We start from the raw sequence: 26130 nt of genomic DNA on the forward strand, positions 1-26130 counted from the left end.
GTCCTACCTTTAAAAGTGCCATGAGGGAGGGTCACTAAGTTTGTGCTGTACATGTCATTTGTCTAACCTGCCACGGTGGAGAATGAAAAGTTCGATACAGCCTACACTACCTGCACTTGTTTGGGAGGGGGAAAAGAGTAGTCAGTACATTTCTCAGCAAATATGTCCACCTTCTGTAGTGTTTAGAAAGCACAATGCCCATTTCTCTGTTGTGAATTGTGGGGAAGTGTCTCATAGTCATCTTGTGGTATCCACAGATTCATACTTCCAAGAATAATGGCAATTATGAGTGGCCTGCTTTTCTCCAGGATCAGTGAGGACTGCAGACGCTGGAGATCAGAGTCAAAAAGTGTGGCGCTGGAAAAGCACAACTGGTCAGGAAGCATTTAAGGAGCAGCAGAGTCAATGTTTTGACCATAAGCTCTTCATCAGATATGTAGGGGGGGGGGGGGGGGGGGGCGGGGTGCCCAAGGGGCTGACAGATAAATGGGAGGAGGTTGGGCTGATCTCCAGTTCACCTGGACCATCTTGACACCTCCCTCCCCTTCCTGGACCTCTCCATCTCCATTTCCAGTGACCAACTCAACATGGACATCTACTTCAAACCCACTGACTCCCACAGGTACCTGGACTGCACTTCCTCCCACTGCCCCCGTAAAAACGCTATCCCTTACTTCCAATTCCTCCATCTCCACCGCATCTGCTCCCAGGAGGACCAATTCCACTCCAGAACATCCCAGATGACCTCTGGCCTCTTACTTAAAGGACTGCAAATTACCCTCCGACATGGACAACAATGCTCTCCAGCGTATCTCCTCCACATCTCGCACCTTTGCCCTTGAAACACCTTTGCCCTCCAACCACAACAAAGACAGAATGCCCTTCCCACCCTCCACTCTGACCTATCACCATCACTGCCCCGCTTTCATCTACCTATCGCATTCCTAACTACCTTCGCCCCCAGCCGCCCAATTCCCATTTATCTCTTAGCCCCCTTGCCCACCTCCCCCAACATTCCTGATGAAGAGCTTATGCTTGAAATGTCGATTCTCCTGCTCTTCGGACGCTGTCTGAGTGGCTGAGCTTTTGGTTCTGCTTTTCTCTATCCTATCCAAGAGTATTAATGCAAAAAAAAATTCCTGACCTGGAACTTTTCCAGGTTTATATGACTCAGCATTACACCATCTTTCAGATTTAACATTTTGAAAATATTGAAACTATTTCTGAAAATAAACTTTTATTCACATTAATGGGAAGGGATGCACTATGGTTAGGGCTAGCATTACTGATATTGCTTGGAAGAGTTATGACACACTTACAAAATTGATTGTTCTTTTGCTTCAAATTTAAATTGTGGTCATGGCAATGGATTGGCAATTAAGACAGAATTGAGCAAACTCATTAATCCCATCACATCACAACTCTCAATACCTTATGGGCTGTACTCAGAATGTTCCTGTAAAATGTGTGTCCAGGCTGAGCTGCTTAACAGTAAGCTGTGTGAGATGTAGGGGCTAGGGAAAAAGTAATTTGCAATAACGTCCATTTTAGGAACGATGTACCTTTTTACTCTTGCTGTTTATTTTAGATTTCCATTCGATGGGAAACAAGCCCAGCATATGAAAGTAGAAAATGCTTTGCACAACAATCGCAATTACCTCTTCCAAAATGCGAAGACATATTTTGACTTGACAGCCGATAAAGATGAACTTTGGGTAATCTATGCTTCAATTCATGATGAAAACATCGTTGTTGGCCAAATTGAAATTAATGAAGACTCATTCTCGATTGTCCAGAATATCAATACCACATTCCCCAAGTCAAAGGCTGGTAATGCATTCATAGCACGTGGGATTCTCTACCTCACAGATACTAAGGACTCTAAAATAGTTTTTGCATTTGATTTGCTGAAAGACAAACAACTTGATGTAAATTTTGATTTTAGATCATCCAATGATACACTTACAATGGTTTCCTATGATCCCTATGATCACACTTTATATACATGGGAAAATGGCTACTTAAAGAAATATGGTCTTCATTTCTTATCAGCTGAATAAATGCTAATTATTTTACAATAGGGAGCACTTATTCATGCATATGCAACTGATAAAGCCACTAACCTTTAATATAATCTCAAGTTGAAATGATTTTTGTTTAAATGCAAAAGTGACATTTGTTTTCATTTTTTACTTTGTGTTTGTGCGGAACACTATCTAACATCATGTATAGTAAATTCAACTTGTACATTGCATTGTATTATATTTTAAAGCATTTTATAATGTTGTCCTTTCCATTCGTGTTTAAAGGGTAAAGTTATCATAGTCCTACTGGACGGAGGGCTCCTTTCTCCTTTGAGAGAGATGACTAATAGTCGTTCACCCTGAGGGTTCCCACACCTCACGTAAGGGGAAAAGTTAAGGAGAGTCCTTCATGATAACCTCAGCCAGTGTAGGAATTGCACCTGCGCTGTTGTTGACACACTGTATTGTAAGCCAACTGTGTTAACCAAACCACCACTCAATTGGGGCTTAGAGATCTGGGCAATGTCAAATTGATTTTACTAAAGTTTTCTCAACAGCCAAATATGTATAGGTTACATTTATACTGTAGCTTTAGTGTAACTGAGGTAGTTTCCATTAAGAAGTGACACTGAAGTTATAGAGCAACTCTGGGTTCAGGTGCTACTGGAGAGGAGTGGTGACAGATCTCTGGCCCTTTGCTGCATTCTGCCCCACCTTGTGACTGCAGGCTCACATCCCATGGTGAATAATTGCAGTACATTGTTAATTCTTTATATACCAAAGTGGAGAAAGGGACCATTTGACCACCTCCACATTTTTCAAATTTCACAGACTTCAATATGAATTGTACTGAGTACAGATACTCTCACCCACACTTTTAAGACTGGTAGCCACATTTATGCTTGGGCTTATTTACAAATACCAAACATTCCAGTTGCATCTAAAGAACACTACAAAAATCTTTTTAGTAAATTATGACTGTATGCAATATGCATGCAAGATAGTAAAAGTATATTAAAAAATGCACACATCTACAGTAACAGTTCAGTTGCATGCACTGTACAAACTCATTAAACTTTTGGTAAGACTGCAAACATTTCCCAATGTTGCATTCAAGTTTTAATGTTGAACAATTAAGCAGATAACATTGTGCAGTATATTGTAGAATCAGTAATGAATTTTGCTGAAAAGAGAGAGACATGACTCAAGCTTTCTGTCTTGCACTTACCAGGAGAAACACAAGAATGCCAAATCTCAATTGATCCCAATAATTTATGCTGTAGGAGAAAAGGTAACTAACTGGTTGGCAAATTGATTCTGACTGTCCAAGGCATTTGGAGAAAGCAACTGAGAACTAAAAGCTGTCACACTCTGGTCTGAGAAGTGGCCTTTCTACCTCAAAATTATGCTGTGAAGGCAGAGTACCTCAAAATTTTATGCTGCTACTATCTAGTGGCTACATGAGTAAATAAATTGCACAACAACCAAGAGAATGCAGAATTTGCAGCTCTGCGGAAGTTTTCATTACAGCCGTATCTCTCCCAACAGGGTCTTGATGCATATTCAGTCTAGTGCTGTCATCTCTTGTTCACTTGTACGTTACAAAAACCATAGAGCTATGCCTGTGGTTAGAATTCCTCTTTATCACAACTGTAGGATTGCCTTCTCATGCCTGTGCCATTGGTCATTACATTAAATTCTCCGAACAGGATACTGCTATCAGTCCAAAAAGTAATTCTGTTCAAACATTGTGTCTGCACTTCAGCGCCAGTGGCCAGGTACTTCAGCATTGTTTCCAAGCAATCAATTAATAACTTCCTCCGGTTTTCCTAACGGTCAGATTACACACCATACAAAACTAACCCACAATTGCAAAACCTAATTGGATGTGATTCTGGAATTGGATAGCACTGCTGACCAATCCTACATGCTAATAGTTACACTAATCACCAGCTTAAGCTAATCAGTTGAGCTAGTAATGCAGCTCACTTGTGCTTGCTAGAAATGATGTGCATTTATAGACAGGAATCCATTCTCTGCAAACAAAAAGAATATGTTTAAATTTTATGTCTTTTTGAATTATCAGACAGCATGGGCAGCCTACAGCTGGCCACTTTCTTCTGCATGATAATGATTTGGCCAATCAGGAAGTTGACTTGCCAGCCAATCAACATTATTTTTTCTTGGAGAAATTTGGCATTCTTGGAATTGTCAAGTGTGAGACAAAACAAAAATTTCAGCCTAAGTCTCTTCTCAGGAATATTCAAAATCAACATTGAACATTAAGTGCCTCAATATATGTAATTAAATAATATGTAATTATCTGAAAGGATAAAGAGCTACATCAACTACATGCAATAGATAGAATCTGCATTACCAGAGGTTAATAAAATGTAAGTTATAGTAACTGAACTTTTAATTGCTTAACATGCTAGCTGCAAGGTGTTATTTATTTAGTAGGAATGGAATTCTAGTTGTTCTATATTTGTATAAAAACAACTTCAAATGCTTACAAAGTGGCAATAAAATTGATATATGCAAACAAGGCTATTGGATTATTGATAAATGTATCAGCATAATAAAATTTATTGAGATATAATAGTTACACCTTTAGCTTTCACATATTAAACTGCAAAGGTAACACTGTGGCATTGTAAGTGTGCAGACTTACTTTTGTGCAACACAAGACTGCTACTGGATGCAAAATTGTTGGGATACAGTGACCAATAATGTCTTCACTTCCAGCTGGGAAGTTTAAGATAGATTATTTTGGGCATACATTAAAATTGTGACCTCTGACATGGATTTTTGACTATGTGATTCAGCATCTTTAGAATAAGGCCTAGTCTTTAGTGCAAAATGGACTGATTTCCTATGAAACTGATTCTGGTACCAAGAATAGAACAATCCCAGGGCCCTGTGCTGAAGTGGCAGATAGCAATTGTTGGAAATTTCTGTAGAGAGAGTCTTATTCAAAAGAATCGCTAATAACAGATATGTTGATTTGCCATCTGGTGACAGCATTCATAATGCAGGCTTCTTCCATTTTTGTGGGTCGCACCAGATGTAGGCAAATTGTCACATACACATTTTTAAGGCAAGATTTTTCTGAGAGTGACATAAACAAACAAAATGGGGAGACCATCACAAGAAGATTGCTTTTTGTCACTTTCCTGGGTCTATATTTGAACTTTCATCATAAATAAAATAAATGAACAAAATAAATCGGTAGATCATTAGCTACTCACATTAAAAATAATTTATTTGACTTACAAAGGTAAGCACAACTATTGTTTGAAATACATTTTCAAGCGCAGGATGAAGAGTCCACATCTTGCTCAGTCCACAAAGAAATGCAATGAATTTGTTACAGACAAGGACACAAAATATAAGCAGAAGACAACTTCACAGACAACATGTCAAAATACTGACTGAAGGTCCTCGAATTTTTCTTAGCATTTTTTTAGCAACATATACATACTGAAAACATAAAAATACAACAAATTAAATAGCATATTACAGGCAAAATAACAGACAATACACAGCAATGATTACAAGTTATGTTAATTCACAGATCAAAATAACTTAATTGGTCATAATATTACATAAAATGTTGGGCCAGTTAAGCCTGACATTCATCCAAGGAAATGCAACCTTTTTTTCACATCAATATAGATTTTTTTTTAAATACCAAGACTTCATAGCTTCCTTTAAATTACAGTGCAATGCTCGGATTCAATGGATAAACAAAAATAATATTAAATGCAAAATGAGCAAAAGAAACAAAAAAAAAACCTCATCTGGTTCCATTACTTTCAAGAATAGATAAATGATGACATTATTACACTGTGCCGCACTTAATTTAAAGGCAGATTGTAGTAATACAACAGTCTCAGAAGGCGTAATAACAGTGTGCAAAAAGACATAAAATAGTCATTTCAATCGCTTTAACTGGTTGAGTGATTAAATTAAAATTTCAAAAGTACCTATAAACTGACATAATTAATCTGTACAGCTTAATGACTCTGCATCCCATTTTTTGCACTTTTTGCATTTTAGCTTTCAGTTAAGAACCATCTCCATCTCCTTCAGTGTCACTAAAAACTCCCTCTGAAGAAAGAAGTAAAATAATGAATTCAAATTTTTATAAATCAACTCACGCCATCATTACATACAAGATTTCCCAATACAGTGCTCATGGATTTTAACCATGGGCACATTTTTAATGTCCATACACTTACAGTACACCAAAAAATTTTGCATTGTGTTCACAAAGCATTACCAACAACCTGCAACTGCATTGTTTTTAAAAGAATGATACAGTACATGCATGTCTGTCCTCTGGGTTTATGATACGAATTTCTTCAAGGCTTTATGCCACAACTCCACTCTATAATTCTTCAAATTACTTTCTTTTGCTTTATATGCATTTAAAAATCTGCTCTGATCCACTAATAAAAAACTTCTGCAAAAACTGAGCCTTGGGTCCCTCCACATTCAAACACAACTCACGAGCAGCTTACGCACTCCCACAGCATATGTGAGATGCCCATGTTTTTTATTAATAGCCAGAAACCAAAACAAGCCAGCCCAGCTAACCTACAAAATGTCAAATATTCCAGCAGGGATATTAAAATAGTCTGGCAAAACCCGTGTCTTCAAAGTTCCATCTGCTCCACAGGAAAAGATACGATTGCCTGGCCTGATTTCCAGCTGCACAACCCCTGCACCAATGTTTCGAAAGATTGACTGTTTGGCATGTTCATTTGTAAATGAATGAATTAAGCCATGACCTGTTAACCTCCACACCTGCAAAACAGAATTGTAACGTTTGGAACTAGGCTTGATAAAAAACACTAAACATTCTCCGAAGTTCATAAGCCAGTTTAACGTTCAATCAAACTTACTGAAAATATCCAAGATGTATGTTTGCCACATTTTGTTAAATTATTATAAAGAATTATTTACAATATATTCTTAGACTTAAATGGGAAGAAGACTATTAAGTTGTGACAATACTATGGCTTTCAGAGTTGTATTTTATCCTTTTTTTTGGAGAGAGTCTCTGAGCCAGCATTGCCAAGTTGTCTCTGTCAAGCCAATAAAATAGCTTGTGAGGCTCTAGGTTATTTTTAAAGTTAGAACAGTAGAAGCAGCATGAATGGATGGACTCAGTGTTTTAGTTTAGCTTTTAATAGCTGTTGGAATTTTGAAGTTGGTTGTGGAAGTTGCTATACTTCCCTCTGCTACTGCGAAAAGTTTGAGTTCTCTCTCTCTCTCTCTCCCCCTTGGCCAGAATTTTCTCTTTGTGTTCCTTTCTCCTGGACTACAGAAACATCACATGTAAGACTATCTAGTTTACTGCATTTGCCTTTGCCAGGGGTATGTCTATGGGATGTTACTATATTGGAAAAGTTGCTGTTTCGTAGTTAAATAATCGATTCTTCTGTTGAGTTTTCCAACAAATTTACATCAATTCTTCTTTCTTTTGTTTTTATTTTATCTGGGTATAAGAATAAAGTATGTTTTGCTTAAAGCCAAGTAGCGTGACCAATCAAATTACATCAGGAACACAGCTCTTTACACTTACCTTTAAATATGATAAAAGTTAGGGTCAAGGCTATTTCCTTGGATTTATTTGAAGGGATTTGGTATGTTCCATAACAGAGTTAAATGTCAGGTTTACTAATTGCTTCTTAAAATAATCAGATATGTAATATACTTTAAAGAAGTTATTTAATGATATGCACCAGTGCTGAGTCACTATCTGGGTTTTAAGACATTAGCAGATAGATTCTAAGTGTGTTCAAAGGGAAGGTACTGGAGAAGATAGGGAGAAAGAATACAATCCTCAAGAACCTGGACAGTGAAGTAAGAGAGCAATGAGAATGCAAGATAACAGAAAGGAACCTTGACAAAACTAATTGCCAAGTTCACAATTGAGATACACAAATGATATAGAAGAACAAGCACGATAGTGCAATAAGATGGGCACAGAAAGTCGTACAAGGCTGATTGTTAGGCCTGAAAACAGATGCTAATTGTAGGATGACAGCACAATGTCACTTATCTATATTTCTTTACAATTATTCTGTGATCCCATGTTCCAAATGTCAATCTCCTGCAATCCTGACACTTGCACCAAAATAATGTGTCAGACTGCATCATGAATATCAATCTTATAGCAGTGCATCTAGAATAATTGTGCCTAAAATAACTACTGCTAAAAGATACAAAGTTAACACTTTTTTTCCATGTACTCATTTTTAACTGGGATACAAGATACCAAACTTTGAAAGAGAACATCAATTTCTACAGCAGAAGGTACTAATCAGTTCGCTGGATCGGTTTACTGTCAATCTTAGCTACCTGACTAATGTGTGAAAAAGCAGGTAGATGCTGGTTGGTCAATGCATTCTCACAAAGAACACAGCAGGGACTGGAAGTTTCTATAACCCTTTCTCGTTGAAAAAGTAGCAATGCGTGGATAAAATGATGACAGAATGTGGGAATATGGAACCATTACACAGCCCTCTGTATTTGGAATTTTGTAGTCTATTACTTGCAAATAGTATCCAACTCAAATTCAAAAGACAGTTGCCCTGAAAGATTAGAACAACAATCTCAGTGAAAACAATAGAATCATATTTACCAGTGTCCTCCAGTGCTGACATCATCATATGTGGAGGCAAATCTTTAATTTGCATATTTGCCCTGTCAAAGCCTCCATTCAATTATTCTTTTCTTGTAAAGTGAGTTCAGGAGTGTAAACACTTTTAATATTCTATATCAAACACCAAAATGTGACTGTAGGATAGATTTAGAACATAGAACATAGAACGATACAGCACAGAACAGGCCCTTCGGCCCACGATGTTGTGCCGAACTTCTATCCTAGATTAAGCACCCATCCATGTACCTATCCAAATGCCGCTTAAAGGTCGCCAATGAATCTGACTCTACCACTCCCACGGGCAGCGCATTCCATGCCCCCACCACTCTCTGGGTAAAGAACCCACCCCTGACATCTCCCCTATACCTTCCACCCTTCACCTTAAATTTATGTCCCCTTGTAACACCCTGTTGTACCCGGGGAAAAAGTTTCTGACTGTCTACTCTATCTATTCCTCTGATCATCTTATAAACCTCTATCAAGTCACCCCTCATCCTTCGCCGTTCCAACGAGAAAAGGCCGAGAACTCTCAACCTATCCTCGTACGACCTACTCTCCATTCCAGGCAACATCCTGGTAAATCTTCTCTGCACCCTCTCCAAAGCTTCCACATCTTTCCTAAAGTGAGGCGACCAGAACTGCACACAGTACTCCAAATGTGGCCTAACCAAAGTCCTGTACAGCTGCAACATCACCTCACGACTCTTGAATTCAATCCCTCTGCTAATGAACGATAATACTCCATAGGCCTTCTTACAAACTCTATCCACCTGAGTGGCAACCTTCAAAGATCTATGTACATAGACCCCAAGATCCCTCTGTTCCTCCACCTGACCAAGAACCCTACCATTAACCCTGTATTCCGCATTCTTATTTGTTCTTCCAAAATGGACAACCTCACACTTGGCAGGGTTGAACTCCATCTGCCACTCGTCAGCCCAGCTCTGCATCATATCTAAGTCCCTCTGCAGCCGACAACAGCCCTCCTCACTGTCCACAACTCCACCTATCTTCGTATCATCTGCAAATTTACTGACCCACCCTTCGACTCCCTCATCTAAGTCATTAATAAAAATTACAAACAGAAGAGGACCCAGAACTGATCCCTGCGGAACTCCACTTGTAACTGGACTCCATGCTGAATATTTACCATCTACCACCACTCTCTGACTTCGACCGGTTAGCCAGTTTTCTATCCATTTGGCCAAATTTCCCTCTATCCCATGCCTCCTGACTTTCCGCATACGCCTACCATGGGGAACCTTATCAAATGCCTTACTAAAATCCATGTACACTACATCCACTGCTCTACCCTCATCCACATGCTTGGTCACCTCCTCGAAGAATTCAATAAGACTTGTCAATAAGATTTCAGTCGGTGGAACCCAAATGTTGAGGATTAAGATGAGTATCCATCACAAAGCAGTTCTAATTGAATATTTTGCCTGAAGCCTTACCTTCATATTCCCTTCGGCTGAACCTGTAATGAAATAATCTTCTGTGGAGTCCAAAGCAAGGGCCTTAATTGCAGAATCATGAGCCTGAAATGTGTGTAGTAACTGCCTCTGCCGGATGTCAAAAATGCAGACAAAGCCTTTTCTGCCTCCAGAGATCAGAATTTGCTGCTTTGGTGCGTATTGAAGCACTGTGGCTCCATTGTCATGGCAGACAAAACCTCAGGGGATTAAATGAGAAAAAATAGTAACCTTCAGTCTCAACATTTATGCTTAGCAAAACAAATTATCTGCACACAATTTTTAAAAAAATCACGGGATGTGGGCATCACTGTAAAAGATTTTGCTCATCCCCAAATGCCCTAAAACTAAGTGGTTTGCTAAGCCAGTTCAGAGGTCAACCACACTTCTGAGATTCTGGAGTTGATCACATAAGGATGGCAGATTGCTTTCTTTAAAGGAGATTAGGGATTCAGATGGATTTTATAACATTGAATTATAGTCGTTCAATGATAACAGTGAGATATGGTCACCATTACAATGATCAGCCTTAATTAACTGAATGTAAAATCAATCAGGTACCTGTCCCTGTCCCCAAAGCATTGGTCTGGGGACCTGGATTACTGCTGCAGACATGCCCAAACACAATCAGAGAGCTCGAGTTTAAAACATAACCAGTTTTATTTTAAATTACATGAATCATTTGATTTGTTTGTCAGCAGTTAACTTATTTTCAGTTAAATCATACACTTAAGAATTTCAAAACAACAGGCAAAAAGAGGGTTACAGAGATCAGCAAGGTGGGGGGAAAGGAATTGAAAAGCATTAAACCTATGGCATACAGTCCATGGTGCTTTTTATTCAGATATTAAATCAGTGGCACAGATGCTTTTTCACATAACTACTTTGACAAATCAGAATTTAATCATGTCAATGGCAAACCGTTTTTTGAAAATGTATCCAGTACAATGTGGAGCTTTTAGATCTCAAAACTGCTCTCTCCTGCAATCTTTGCTGTTTCTCGTCCTCCTTGTGCCCTATATGCACTCCAACCAGACCAGAACTGCAGTTAAACTGCTTGAAAGAAGAAAAATCAATCCAGAACCAGCAAAAACATTATTTAATTTGGACTTCTCAGAAGATATGGCAGAAAACAGGCCAAAAAACACCCAATGATCAAATAGCAGCTGAGAAAGACCCTGATATAGTGAATAATCCCTTCACATTGCCCTGCTGAAGGGTCGTTCCATCTATTCACACAAGTTGTTAATCAGGTTTTATACAGCTAAGTGGATGCTGGATGCTGACCAATATCTCCAAAAAATCCATATCTAAATTTATTATTCATGTTTTTATTATATTTCTAGCACATTCCCTTGTCCTTTACATAGCAGCTTCCTGTAAAATGGCAGGCAGTGCCCTTTTGACAGCCAGACAGATGACAGGAAGTCCAGCAACAACCTCTTTGAAGGGAGATGTCGCATTAAGTTTAGAGACAGTTTACTCCAAATTATAATTCTCAAAATTCAGTACTGCCAGAGTTAGGTGTACCAGAGTGAAATAACTCCCCGGAGGCCAGTAGCCCATCACCAAGTCATATTTTATTTATATACAAAAAGCCCTTGACTTTAGCACTGCCTCTCCAGAGTCAGCTCTCAGAGTGACAGAATAGATAACACTCCTCCTTTAATCTGTCAGCTAGGGCTCTTTGACTGGACCAAATTAATAGCCCCAATCAGGGAACTCATATTCTATGAGGTCCAGCAGGCTGACCTCATTAAATCACTACAGATCCCTCATAAATGGTCAGTGTCATTTTGGTGGGTGCGACCAACCTAGTAACAACATTCTATAATCACTCAGACATATCTTCTTTCCGTTAGTACCAAAGCAAGGTTTGAGTGGATTGCTTCTAAAGAGTTATTCTACGTAATCGTGAGATAAGGACTCATATTATAGCTATGTCAGAGGGATCTGTTAGTGATGTCAGGACAGCTTCCAGCAGAACTGCATCAATCAAAATGAGGCACTTTCAACTCTATTTGCTGGTGGAAGCGTATGGATCTGGTTTCTGACCAGTTGACCTGCCTGACCTTGTTTTTTTGTATGTTCATTTGATGTGCATAGGAAGTCCTTCAACACCATCAAAGGGAGATGGAGACAAAAAGAGTATAAATAGGAACTGCTGGCAAAGAGGATCCTGCAAGCCAACAGGAAAAATAAACAAATTCCTGAAAATAAGGTCAAAAAATACATTTAAATTACAACTGCCCGAAAATCTGTGCTTAACAATTCTGGATAGGAAGGTATTAAACATATTCTGGGACATAGAATCCTTCCACCAACAGCAAAGGGTCTTTTATCCCACTGGTTATGTGGAGTCTAAAACGTGGTTAAAGAGTTGAGAGGCCATGTTAAGCCAGTATAAAACTGAAGTCTGTACACAACAAATCAAAGAATACCAGCCCAGCTATGGTTTCCAGGTGCACGTCAATGCTTGTGTATGGAGAATAAATTGGTATTCACAGACAGAAGTCAAAATGAAGGAATGCTTTTAAATAAATGCTCACATTAATTTTCAAAACAAAAGAGCATTTTCATAGAACATTATTATAATAATAGAAAAATAAGACACTTAACTGGACAGTTCTATCATTAAGTTAAATTTGATCAAGAATTACAGACAATATTCTTACCATGCACAAGACTGCTCTGCGGTGAAATTAGTGTATCCCATAAACAAACGTTTCTGGAAGGAGAAACAAAAAAATTGCCCGTTACTATACCAAACTAATATTTCGAACATTGTATTAAACGCCAAGGGAGACAGATTAAAGAGAATAATGTCCCAGGAGATTTCCAGCCAACGTAGGGCACAATATTCATCTCTTGACCCTGGACATTGATAGCTTCTCTCCAACCAGCTCCAAGCTATAGCATCTGGCTGTGAACTCTATGCCAGACCACTACCTTTAATGCTAATGGTTCCTTCTGTCACAAACTTTAATGTTATTTCAATTTTGTTTACTGAATAACACAGCCAAAGGGAAAACAGATCGCCTTCACTGTAGAGAAAAAAAAATTCAAGGCTAGCAGGATTCAGGAAGATGATCAGGATCAGACCATAGCCATGCATCACAGAATTAGTTACCAAGTTGGAAAAATTAGAAGAATAGTTAACAAAGGGGACCTATGAGAAAGGTACATCAGTAATTAAATAGATTGAAACTTTTGGTAATGTCCCTTTATGTTTGGCAATAAATTTTCTTATATCAATATTGCATTACAGTTCATTGTACCTGTTGTCATTAGACTGTCCTGCTGTCGTTATGAGACTTGAGGAGGTAACGAATGCAAAATCACCAGCAGCTTTACTGTGACACTGCCAGCTCTGCAATTAAACAAGGAAAATCTTCTTACATTAAGAATTACAAAAGAAATTCTTTCTAGCATTTCCTTCAGCAAGTTTTACCTTCCTTCTTGAGATGATAGACCATGCTGCTACAATTTTTTGGAGAACTCTTGAAATTTCAATCTCTCGACACATTTAATCAGTATGTTTGGCTGAAGTCAGATAATTGCACTCAACTATAGAAGGTACTTGGAAATACTGACCATGTTTTTGGCACATGTGCAATATCTTCAAAGAAATTACTTATTTCAACAAATGCAAGAAAAGGCATGTGTCCTTAAATTACAAGTTTGTTTATATAACTTACAAGATAAGGCTTAGGATTAGATCCAGTTTGGTTGACTTGCCAGAGGCTCAAAAAACCTTCTCCATCTGCCACCCCCAACTGTTAAAAGGAAGAACCAATCATTTTAGTAAGAAAGTTATAAAATAAAATTTAATACCTTTCCCCCCCAGCAGTATAGTTAATAGAGTAATCAACAATACATGTAAATTGTGAGAATTTTATAACCAAAGAATAGAAATGCAGTATGTAATTGTGTTAGTTTGACCAAACTATCAATGCCATATTCTTTACAAGTTTTTCTCCGCTGTTCTTAAAGTTGTTGATATTGATTCACATTTAATATTTATTAAAAATCAGAGTAGATATGTTGACATTCATCTTTATGAGAAGCAAATGAAGAATATTAAGTTTAAATCTAAGTGGCTAAATGGACAATTAAAAGCTTAACTAATGCAATCCTTAGTAATTCTATATGGGTATGTCACTTTCTCAAATTTCTCTAAATATGATCAAAATTTTCAGTAACTACACCTATAGTTAATATAGGTTTATATATATCAGGAAACCCCAGATTTTGAAAGCCCTAAATGTTGTTATCTGAACAACTCAGTTTTAAATAATCATGCCCTCCGTATGTTTGTGCAACTGCTTTACTAGGCCACGTACAATCAACTTTGTGTTTATCTAGGGTTCTCAGTTTTTAAGATGTTTGAACACTGGAAGAACTTTAATTAGTAAATATTCGTAAATAGATATGTGTTGTTCTGGTATAACACATGTTTTGACAATGTGAATTCGCTGTAACGTGATTGATAAATTGGGACACTGTTTCTAAAACGTGAATTTTTAAAACATGTTGGCTCTAACACATTTACATTGCCAACACTTTAAGCGCTGTTTCTAAAGCAAGATTTTTCTATAACGCGGAGTTGCAAGGAACATATTTTCTCCTTTTTATTTCTTATTTCCTTCAGATGTTAAGGGGGTCCTTCTTATTCATTTGTACAATTTAAGGGAAAAAATAAGCTTGCTATTTCATAATACTTTGATCAATTCCATTGCTTATTTGTACAGTTGGCCATTTAAAAATAAAAATGAATAATAAGGTGATTTGTGAAATATGGATAACCGCTTCAGTAGCAGAAATAGTCCGGATATCAAAAGCAGAACCTGACTGAAATGCTAATAATGATGACAAAACACATTGGAAAGCAAACAGTTTTGTAAACATTAGTGCAAACTGAGCCCATACATCTCCACAATCTAGAAGTCAATTCTTCTCTTTTCTGCACTGTGCCCAAAGCCTTCCAATCTAAATAGATCTGTCCATAGCCATAGGCAACTAATCATCTAGGATTCTCAGAATGAGATTTAGCTCTCGGTAACAGAGAACAGATGGGAAAAGATATGGAAACATATTAATGACATACATTTACATTAAAAGCTCAATGCATAAATTTTCAAATGCACAATGTCCCGCATAATCTCAAATTTCACTACTCCCCCAGAGAAATGTAAAAGGACATGCAATTAAAGCACACTCAAACGTGCTTGAACAATCCAAGGAGGCACAAAAATCAACTTTGAAAATTCCCATATCTTGTCTGCCCAGCACTCTTCCCATATGTGGCATAGTTATTTGCTTACTTCTTACATGCTAACAAAAAGGCCACACTTGGGGGAACTACTTCACATCTGGGACCTGGATCTAAATAGCATTCACGTCTTATCCAAAGTTGCTTTAAGAGGTCTCAAGTCAGTTTCAAAAACCACTGGATATTTGATGAGAAATGAGAAAGTAATGCAACAGGAATAGGAACATTATTACTAACAGTCAAAAACATAATGCACAGATTACTGACATAAAATGGAATAAGGAAACTAACAGTCTTCAAGGAGATAGAGAGATTCTGATCATCAACTGGGATTGAGGACTATTGAAAATACTTCAAAGCATTCTGAGAGGAGGTGCTTCAGATGGAACAGAGTCTTTCCCCACTTAATGTTACTTCAAGTCTGATGCTAAGACATAACGCCAGAGAAAACAGTAAACTTTATTCTGCATTTAATAGCATTGGGCATGACCTGGTATTATGGATATTGGGGCCGACATATAAAACATTAAAATCCCTCATCAAAATTACTCTCATTTGTGCTGAGAAACAATAATTGAATACAGAACTGGCTTGAAAGTAGAAAGGAGAGGGGGGAGGGAGGTGTGGAGGGTTGCTTTTCAGACTGAAGGCCTGTGACCAGTGGTGGGCCACAAGGATCGGTGCTGGGGACAGTGCTTTTTATCATTTATATAAACAATTTGGATGTGAACATAGGAGGTATAGTTAGTACATTTGTAGATATACTAAAAATTGGAGGTGGAGTAGGCAGCGAAGAAAGTTACCTCGTAGTACAACGGGATCCGATGGGCTGAGGAGTGGCAGATGGAGTTTAATTTAGATAAATGCAAGGTGGTTGCATTTTGGGAAAGCAAATCTTAGCAGGACTCATACACTTAATGGTAAGGTGGTAGGGAATGCTGCTGAACAAAGAGACCTTGGAGTGCAGGCTCAGTTCCTTGAAAGTGCAGCAGCAGATAGATAGGCTGGTGAAGGAGGCATTTGGTATGCTTTCCTTTATTGGATAGAGTTCTGAGTATAGGGATTGGGAGGTCATGTTGCTGCTGTACAGGACATTGGTTAGGCCACTTTTGGAACATTGTGTGCAATTCTGATCTCCCTCCTATCAGAAAGATGTTGTGAAACTTGGAAGGGTTCAGAAAAGATTTACAAGGATGTTGCCAGGGTTGGAGGATTTGAGCTAGAGGGAGAGGCTGAATAGGCTGGGGCTGTTTTCCTTGGAGGCTGAATGGTGACCTTATAGAGGTTTATAACATCATGAGGGGCAGAGATAGGGTAAAATCGACAAGGTATTTTCCCTGGGGTGGGGGGAGTCTTAAATTAGAGGGCATAGATTTAGGGTGAGAGGGGAAAACTTTAAAAGGGATCTAGGGGGCAACGTTTTCGCACTGAGGGTATGTGTTTGGAATGAGCTGCCAGAGGAAGTGCAGAGGCTAGAACAATTACAACAATTAAAAGGCATCTGGATGGGTATATGAATAGGAAAGGTTTAGAGGAATATGTGCCAAATGCTGGCAAATGGGACTAGATTAGGTTAGGATATCTGGTTGGCATGGACATGTTGGACCGAAGAATCGGTTTCCATGCTGTACATTGCTATGAGTCTTTAACAGAAAAGGTCCAACAAATTGCATACAGGCATTCTATTCTCTTCTGTGTGCTGCAGTGCCATACCATGTTAAGGCAAGGTACTACAACATGTAAGCATTTTGTTAGCATAAAGTTAGCATTTTGTTTGATGCAAAGAACAGAAACAAGAACAAAATAAAAATCAAGAGAAGATCGCTATAAAATAGGCAAAAGAAATTGGAACGATTCTGCTTTTGGATTTGATATACCAGTTTTATATAAAACCTGTAGGGTGAGAAAATGTTTTATACTGAAAGCTAATCCTCAACTACAAGCTGCATTAATATACAAGCTTCAATGTCATAAAATGTTCGCAAGGCACTTGCATGGAAGTGTTTTCACATATCATTATAACTGTGCCACAAGAAGAAATATTATGACAGACACCCAATGTTCAGAATCCAAGTAGATTTTCAGGGAGACAAAGGTGACTGGCTGCCAGAGGGCTAGACAGCTGAAAGTATGGCATTAGCTGTGGATTTAAAGTGGCTATGTATAAAAGGTCAGAATTGGAGGACTACAGAATCTTAAAAGGTACTTAGTGCTAGACTCAGCTGTAGACGTAGGGAATGGCATGAAGGGATTTAAAAACAGGGATGTGAATCCTAAAATCAATGTGCTGAAATATCTGGAACTAATCTACGTCAGCAATGATAAATAAGCAGGACTTGGTGCAAGTTAAGATACAGGTTGAATTTTGGATGAGCGAAACTCTCCGTAGGATGGAAGATGGGAGGTCAGCCAGGATATATCAGTAATATAAAAAAAGCATAAATATGGATATTTTGCAGAAGCTGAGGTGAGGAGGGGCCGGAGGTGGAACAATGCTACGGAGGTGGAAGTAGGCATTTTGATGAAGTAGTGTTGGAAAGTTACTTAGGTGTTAACTGCAAGATTACAGTTAAAAAAAAATTCTGGTTTTGGGTGGGTGGTAGAGTGTGGAAGTGAACATGAGACAGAGTTGATAGTGACAAAGAAGGGTTTATGATGGAGACTGAAGACAATGGGTTCATTACAATATTTTAATTGAGAGGAAATTTTTATTCATCCAGTGCCGTTTGGTGGATAAGTGTAATAAATTAAAGACAGTAGAAAGGTTTAAGAGATTGCAGTGGTTTACAGTGGATATCAATAGCATCCTTCACCTGGCATCTCACATCCAACTGTGATATTCTCAAGGGGCTACATACAGATAAAAAAATCTAGAGGTGAACAAGGATTAACCTTTAGTGGAGGTGCAAGGAAGAGGTACAAAGGAAAACCCATTGTAGGTGTTTCTTTGGATACAACTGGTCAGATAATAAAAATAGAATCAGGCAAGGCCAATCTGTCACATACCTCCCCTTCCTTCCCCTAACCTTTGCCCAAATCTTAGTCCTTGTGCCAAAGAAATGAGCAATCTAATTAGTGTTATCCTCCTCCCAAAGGAGGAAAGGCCACCAGCATTCTCAAAGATCCATCCCACCCTGGCAATGCTTTTCTACACCCTCTACCATCAGGGAGAAGGTACAGAAGCCTAAACACATGCACCAGCCAGTTTCGAAACAGTTCCTACCCTACTGTTGTTAGAATATTGAATGGACTCACAACATCCTAGTATTCGCACGTACCTGCGCTTTGGTTTTTGCTGCTGTTTACTTATTATTTACTTATCTATGCCATTTAACCATGTGTTCTGCCTGTATTGCTTGCAAGATAAAGCTTTTCACTGTGTCTCGGTACATGTGACAATAAATTCAATTCAATTCAAGCAGAACTTAAAAAGGAGTCATAAAACCACGTTTGTTCTTTCTATCTGTAGAGAATTGCTTCTCAGTATTTAAAAGAATTAAACTTACATCAAAGACAAATTCTATGCGAATGAACATCTTTCCTGGATTTACATTGGTGTTTGTAAAGATATACATGCAGGGAGATGATCACAATTGTCAGAGACAATAGGATTGTGGAATCTTTATTCAACTTTGCCTAAGTTGTACAATGTTACAATCAAATAGACATATTCCGCATTTTCATTTCAGTGCTTTCAAATAACTACAGAAAAGGAATTGCACAGCATTTCTCAAAAAAATAAATAAGAAATTTCAAATGTTACAGCAAATTTAACTAGGTCTTTGGAAAGAAAGAACTGAAAGCTGAACTTATAAAATTTACATTTTATATTATTCAGTTCAATTAAATTTTAGATGGATTGCAGGAAGAGCTAACCTTATTTCCTTGGGAATTGAAATGTAGTCGAGTAACCCTCGCATTGCCAGCTTGGCGGAAACATATAACCTGCTGTGGCCGATTCCATTCAAACATTCGAACACTTCCATCTTGTGCACCTGTAAGGTCTGATGAACACAATTGAAACAAGTAAACTCAATAAATATGAAAATGAAATTATTTTGGTTTTGAATTAGTCTGGTCCAATCCCATCCCACTGCTTCACCTGGAAGGTGTGTCTAGGTGAGAAGGGAGGCAGGTGCTACACTTTCTGTGATTGCAGGCAAAGGTGCCATGGGGATGTGGGTACATGTTGGGAGTCAAGGAAGAGTGGACCAGGGTGTCCTGGAGGAAATGATCCTTGCAGAGGCCCACAAGGGAGGTGAGTGGAATATGTGCCTAATGGTAGCATCCCACTCAATCGAGTCTACTGTATATGCTGCTCACAATGTGATCTCCTCTACACTGGGGAAACGAGCACAGACTTGGTGACCACCTTTGTCCTGTCTGCAAAAATGATCCTGAGCTTCCAGGTACCTGCCACTTCAAACACCATTTTCCCTGGCTAAAATCTCTGTCTGAGGCTTCAGCAAAGCTCAGCACAAACTGACAAAACATCATCTCATTATCTGCTTGCAAACTCTTCAGTCCTCTGGACTCAATATCAAGTTCAATCATTTTAGGGCTTGAGTGTCTTCTCCCATGTCCTTATGCCAACCCACACTTGTCATCACATGGGTTGTTAGAAGAAAGGGAGGACTGCAAATGCTGGAAATCAGAATCAAGAGTGTGGCGCTAGAGAAGGGCAGCAGGTCAGGCAGCATCCGGGGAACAAGACAATTGACGTTTTGGGTATGAGCCTTTCATCGGGAATGTGGCTCATCAGCTGCTACCACACACAACCCCTTGTCAGCTATTAATAGTCCCCATTAGCAGCTGTGCATTCTTCCAGGCTGACCTTTATCTAGTTCTTTGTCTGTCCAACTGTGTTTCTCTTTGTTTGGACTCTATCTCCACCTATTGTTTCCTTCTCACTCCTCCCCCACCCCATCTTCTGCACAATTACTAACCTTTTCCTTGCTACCAAAGTTCTGAAGATGGGTCACTGGACCCAAAGCAAATTCTGCTTTCTCTCCACAGATGCTGCCAGACCTGCTGAGTTTTTACAGCAATTTCCATTTTTGTACCATTTTCACCTGCTGGGAAGGCAGGTGACTGGGAAGGTGAGAAGTTGACATTCTTAAATGACCATTTATTGACCATGAAGGGATTTAATTACTGGCAAAATTGTCTGTGGAACTTCTCGCTCAACATTTAAGTGAAGTGGTGAAAGGGGGTGTGGGAGAGCTCCTCTCCAAAACAAAGTTGCCTCATTATTTCCCCTTCTTGCCACCTCCAGGGAGGGAAAAATTCAACTGCTGGTCTTATGGTAGTGCACGCTCAATTAAAATCATGAAATTATAGGTTTATGCACCACAACAGACTTGAGTACATAATTGAGGCCAGCATTTTACTGCAGCATAGCAAATGGAAAGGTAGTTGCAGCTGTTTTCTTTCTATTGAAACGCTGAAACCATAAAGGTGGGATTTCATGAAGAACCCCGTTGTGAATTCTCCCAGCATCCTGGGCAACATTCTTATTGCAAATAATGGCAAACAAAAACAGATTAACTCAGAATGAATTTTGTTTACTGTTTAACATTCTGCAAGCAATTGTCTTTCAGATCAGTGAGGCAAAACAACAACTAAAATCACTCTGTCACTTCAGGATCTTCTAGTTCATTATGTAGTTCAAATGCTACATAAATCCACCTTACTTTTTCTTATTGACTATCAGCCACTATATAAATGGTATTTCTTTTATTTTTACCTCTTTAAGTCTGATATTAAATTAGGATTTGGCTCTTTCGGCATTAAGCAATACTTTGATACTTTTCCCATGGCCATAGTATTCTAGTTAGATCAAAGATTCACCAATAAGTTATGTAAACCAGAGCAGTGTATTGTCCATAAATTAACATATTAGTATCTCTTCTTTAATGTAATGTACTTTCCAGTTAAATTTTCCAGAAGGTTGTAGCAGCACAGACATCATTGATGATAAACTGACTCAGGGCTGATGGATTCTTTTCAAACTACACCTTTCTTTTTTTTATCTTATTCTTAGACTATTCAAAATAACACTGGATCATGGTGATAATGATAAAAGCTTTTCACTGTATTTTACTGTTTTTCACACCATAAAATACATGTGACAATAAAATCATTCATTCATTAACTAAAGAATCCATGTGGAAATTGTCCAGTGAGGGAACACTGGATTAAGGCAGCAGGAAAAACCAGGGCATAAGACCTAAACAAGTGACTGAGGTCTCCATTGTGACTGCAGTTGAGTGCTGCTGAAGAGGCTGATGCTCAAGGCAGCACAACAAAATGGATAAAAGATTAGGCTGAAGACCCAACAGGCATGTCTCCACCACGCATATTGACTGTGACAGCACTACCGATGAAATGCTGTTGCAATGATGAGTGATGACCTCAGGCTTGCCATTCTCCCAATCTGTACTTCAGATTTCGTGTCATTTTAATATTGCCCAGACCTCTTGCAATGCATTTGCAACTTTCGCTGATAAATTATGTGGGTTTGATTCCCTGTTGGTTAACTCCATTGCCCTCCAAAAGTGGTTCTTATTTATTTCTTAAATAATCACTACTGGCTTCTAACCACTGATGCATAGGGTGCAGACATTGCACTCAGCCTGCCTTGAGCAATGTGGCAGAATCACATTGGCAAAAAGGCCTGAGATAATTTTTCAAATTTTCCCAGCGCTCACACCTTTGACCCCACCCTCAAGGGTTTTGAGAAATATCCCAATTAGATTAGAACTAAATTGAAAACAAGTCAAAAGGAGAAAATAAATAGAATGACAAACAAGATAAGCTTAACCTTAAATAAAAAGTTAACATTTCAGACTGATAACCTTTCATGGGAACTGGAAAGAAGTTAGAGATGGAACAGGTTACAAGAATTACACAGACAGGAAAAATGACTAGGAGAAAGTGAGAACTGCAGGTGCTGTAGATCAGAATCAAAACATGTGGCACTGGAAAAGCATAGCAGGTCAGGCAGCATCCGAGGAGCAGGAGAGTTGACATTTCGAGTGTAAGCAGAGACTTTCCTGCACTTCCAAACTCCAGCGCATATCCTCCACTTCCCGCACCTCTGCCCTTGACCCCCACCCCTCCAACCACAACAAGGATAGAACCCCTTCCTCACTTTCCACCTCACCAATCTCTGGATGGACCGCCATTTCTACCACCTACAATCAGACCCCGCCACCAGGTATATAATTCCCTTCCCAGCCCGCATCAGCATTCCGTAGAGACCATTTCCTCTGCAACTCCCTTGGTAGGTCCATGTGAGCAACCCCCACCCCCAATCCATGTTCCACTCCCAGCACCTTCCTTTACTACCGCAAGTGTATAAAAATTGCACCCACACCTCTCCCCTCACCTCCATCTAAGGACCCAAAGGATCCTTCCACACCCAGCAAAGATTTTCCTGTACATCCAAATACTGTGTCCATTGCTCCCAATGTGGTCCTCTCTACATTGGGAACAGTTCAGGGAACATCTCTGGGACACATGCACCCAAAAACCCCACTGCTCTGTGGCTGACCACTTCAACTTCCTCTCCAACTCTGTCAAGGCCATGCAAGTCATGGGCCTCCTCCACCGGCAAAGCCAAGCCACCCAAAACCTGGAGGAGGAATGCCACATCTTCCGCCTTGGGACCCTCCAACCACATGACATCAATGTCGATTTCATCAATTTCCTCATCTCCCCTCCTCCAAACTTATCCCAAATCCAACCCCCCAACTTGGCACCACCCTTCTGATTTGTCCTACCTGTCCATTTTCCTTCCCACCTACCCGCTCCACCCTCCTCTCCAATCTATCACCTTCATCCCCACTTTCCTCTACCTATCGCCTTCCAAGCTACCTTTCCCCAAGCAATTGCCCCCCCATTTATCTCTCAGCCCCCTTGTCATCTCCCCGTATTCCTGATGAAGGGCTTATTCTCAAAACGTCGGCTCTCCTATTCCTTGGATGCTGCCAGACCAGCTGTGCTTTTCCAGCTCCACATTTTTGACACAGACAGGAAAAGACTGGTGGGAGAAGAATGAAAGGAAAACATTGTGACGATATGAAAGGCAGGAGAGATTCAATTGATAAAAAGCACAAAATCAACTATTGTTCATGTCAGTACTCACAATATCGGTGAGCTGGATGTGAAGTCATCCTTTTCACATTGTTTAAGTTCCTCTTTATGAGCTACAACAGGGAATAATATGTTATTCACATAAAGACAGTGTCCTGTATTTAATTTTTAAAATGTCAATGTAGGTACAAAGAAAATGCAAGTCACTTTAGCATGTTGGTACCAACATGCTATTTTTTTGTGAAAAAATGGAATTAAAGCCAAGTTAAATAAGGAAGTGAGCAGTTCATTCAACTGATCAGCATACATCTGAAATTTTTAAATTCAGTTTGGCAATTAATGTCTTTGATTATTGCATTCATTTTGTTATCAAGAAACATTGCTCCAGCACATTATCTTAAATACAATTGTCAAAATAATTTACAATTGATACATTGGATGCAACAAATGTTAATTATAGCAAGCTTTCGTAAACTCTAGAAAATTTTCTCTCAACTTTCTTCCTTCATTTCCAGTACTAGAAGTGATGACTGCTTTCTGGGATAAAATTACATAGAAATATACGCTGCTCTTATAGTGTTTTTCTCGGACACTCAGCTAACATTGCATCCTGTTTGTTGAACTAAATGACTAAACAGAGGCTTGAGTTCAATTCAGAGATCTTCTTTGCTTGAAAGGTTTAGCTATTCACTGGATGAGCATACTGATCAATTGAGGCATCAAGATTTGATTCACATAGAAAATAGAACAAGAGTGGGTCATTCAGCCTTTTCAGCCTGCTCCACTATTCCACAGGATCATGGCTGATCAGACTCAGTATCCTGTTCCCACTTTTGCCTCACACCTTTGATCCTTTTAGCCATGAAAATGATATCCATCTCCTTCTTGAGAACATTCAATGTTTTGGCCTCAGATGTTTTCTGTGACGGAAACTTCCACAGGCTCACCACTCTCTAGGTGAAGAAATATCTTATTTCTACCCTAAATAATTCACATCCTGTCCTCAGACTGTGACCACTTGTTATGAAAATGGAAGTACCTTACACATGCATATTCTAACAAGAGAGTTTAATCAAATAAAAAGCCAAAAGTCATGGTTGGGTGGCATGGTGGCTCAGTGGTTAGCACTGCTGCCTCACTGCTCCAGGGACTCTGGTTCAATTCTACCCTTGGGTGATTGTCTGTGTGGAGTTTGCACATTCTCCCCATGCTTGCATGGGCTTCCTCTGGATGCTCCAGTTTCCTTCCATACTCCAAAGAGTCATGCTAAATTGTGCATAGTGTTCAGGGATGTGTAGGTTGGGTGCATTATTCTTGGGAAATGTAGAATAATAGCATAGGGGAATGGGTCTGGGTGGGATACTCTTCAGAGAGTCAGTGTGGACTCGTTGGGCCAAATGGCCTGTTTCCACGTGTAGGGATTCTATGATTCTATGAACCTATAGAGAAGGAGAGACTGAACGTAAACTTAGGGAATAGTTTGACGAGCATCGCAGCCAGGCCTGCAGGGGCTGACCGGACCTCCCAGTCACTGGCCATTTCAATTCCCCTTCCCACTCCCTTTCTGACATGATCATCCTTGGCCTCCTCCAATGCCACAATGAACCACACCGCAAATTGGAGGAACAACATGTCACCTTCCATCTAGGCGGCCTACAGCCCAGAGGACTCAACATTGAGTTCTCCAATTTCAAATAGCCTCCCTTCCCATCCTCTGACTCCCTTCTCAGGCCCTCCCCATCCCTTCCACTGCTCCCTGCCACCAACCAGATTCATTCCTCCCATTGACTAATCAGGTTGTACCCTCTACCTTCTTCACCTATGCCCACTTCACCACCCTGGCCCTGTCACCCCCTTTATCTGCAGCTCCCCCCATATCCATTCCCAGTCTTGAAGGGTTACACTCAAAACGTCAACTTCTCCAGCTCCTGATGCTGACAGGTCTGCTGTGTTCTTCCAGCCTCCCGCCTGCCTACTGCACAGGGCTGTGGAGCCCAGATACTTAAAACAGAGATATGTAGATTCTTGATTAGTAAGGGGATCAAGGGTTACGGGGAGAAAGCAGGAAAATGGGGCTGAGAAACATATCAGCCATGATTGAATGGTGGAGCAGACTTGATAGGCTGAATATCGAATGATCTTATGGACTGCTTCATTATCGTAGTGCTGTCAATGGTGCTGAACATTGAGCTATCATCAGTGAACCTCCCCACCTCTTACTTTATGATCAAGAGAAGATCATTAATGAATCAGTTGAAGATGGTTGGGCCCAGGACAATGCCCTGAAGAAGTCCTGCAGCTGATGACAGCTTTAATAAGCACAACCATCTTCCTTTGTGACAGGTATAAAAATGAGTGAAAAAAAAGTTAAAAGAATATGGAATGCAAACAGGGGGATTAAAGAGCACAGCTCAACATGTATTAAAACAAGAAAAGGTATTGTTAAATATGGCCTGAATTCCTGAGAGGAGATGTGTGTGTGTGTGTGTGTGTGTGTGTGTGTGTGTGACAAAAACTTTGCATTTTGATTTTAACTCTGTCAATATTTACCTACTCCCTGATATTTTTCACTTCTGTAAACAAATGGTA

The 26130-nt window shown here is 39.4% G+C and overlaps 2 protein-coding genes across 5 annotated transcripts in view; one reads left to right on the forward strand and one right to left on the reverse strand.

Annotated features, from left to right (window-relative positions):
* gldn (gliomedin) overlaps nucleotides 1–4558 on the forward strand; it is a 37377-nt gene extending 32819 nt beyond the window's left edge. Inside the window, exon 10 of the mRNA XM_072565095.1 lies at nucleotides 1589–4558. Coding sequence (XP_072421196.1) covers nucleotides 1589–2060 — 472 coding nt within the window. The 3' untranslated portion in view covers nucleotides 2061–4558. The remainder of the gene's footprint in view (nucleotides 1–1588) is intronic.
* A 707-nt stretch (nucleotides 4559–5265) lies between these two features.
* dmxl2 (Dmx-like 2) overlaps nucleotides 5266–26130 on the reverse strand; it is a 141772-nt gene continuing 120907 nt past the window's right edge. For all 4 annotated transcript variants that reach the window (XM_072565098.1, XM_072565099.1, XM_072565097.1 and 1 more), the window contains 7 exons: nucleotides 23594–23654; nucleotides 19321–19448; nucleotides 13871–13948; nucleotides 13451–13542; nucleotides 12848–12900; nucleotides 10155–10372; nucleotides 5266–6833 (listed from right to left, as the gene is read on the reverse strand). In XM_072565098.1, coding sequence (XP_072421199.1) covers nucleotides 6624–6833; nucleotides 10155–10372; nucleotides 12848–12900; nucleotides 13451–13542; nucleotides 13871–13948; nucleotides 19321–19448; nucleotides 23594–23654 — 840 coding nt within the window. In that variant the 3' untranslated portion in view covers nucleotides 5266–6623. The remainder of the gene's footprint in view (nucleotides 6834–10154; nucleotides 10373–12847; nucleotides 12901–13450; nucleotides 13543–13870; nucleotides 13949–19320; nucleotides 19449–23593; nucleotides 23655–26130) is intronic.

The sequence above is a fragment of the Chiloscyllium punctatum genome, chromosome 48 (genome assembly GCF_047496795.1).
Source record: "Chiloscyllium punctatum isolate Juve2018m chromosome 48, sChiPun1.3, whole genome shotgun sequence".
Lineage (NCBI taxonomy): Eukaryota > Metazoa > Chordata > Chondrichthyes > Orectolobiformes > Hemiscylliidae > Chiloscyllium > Chiloscyllium punctatum.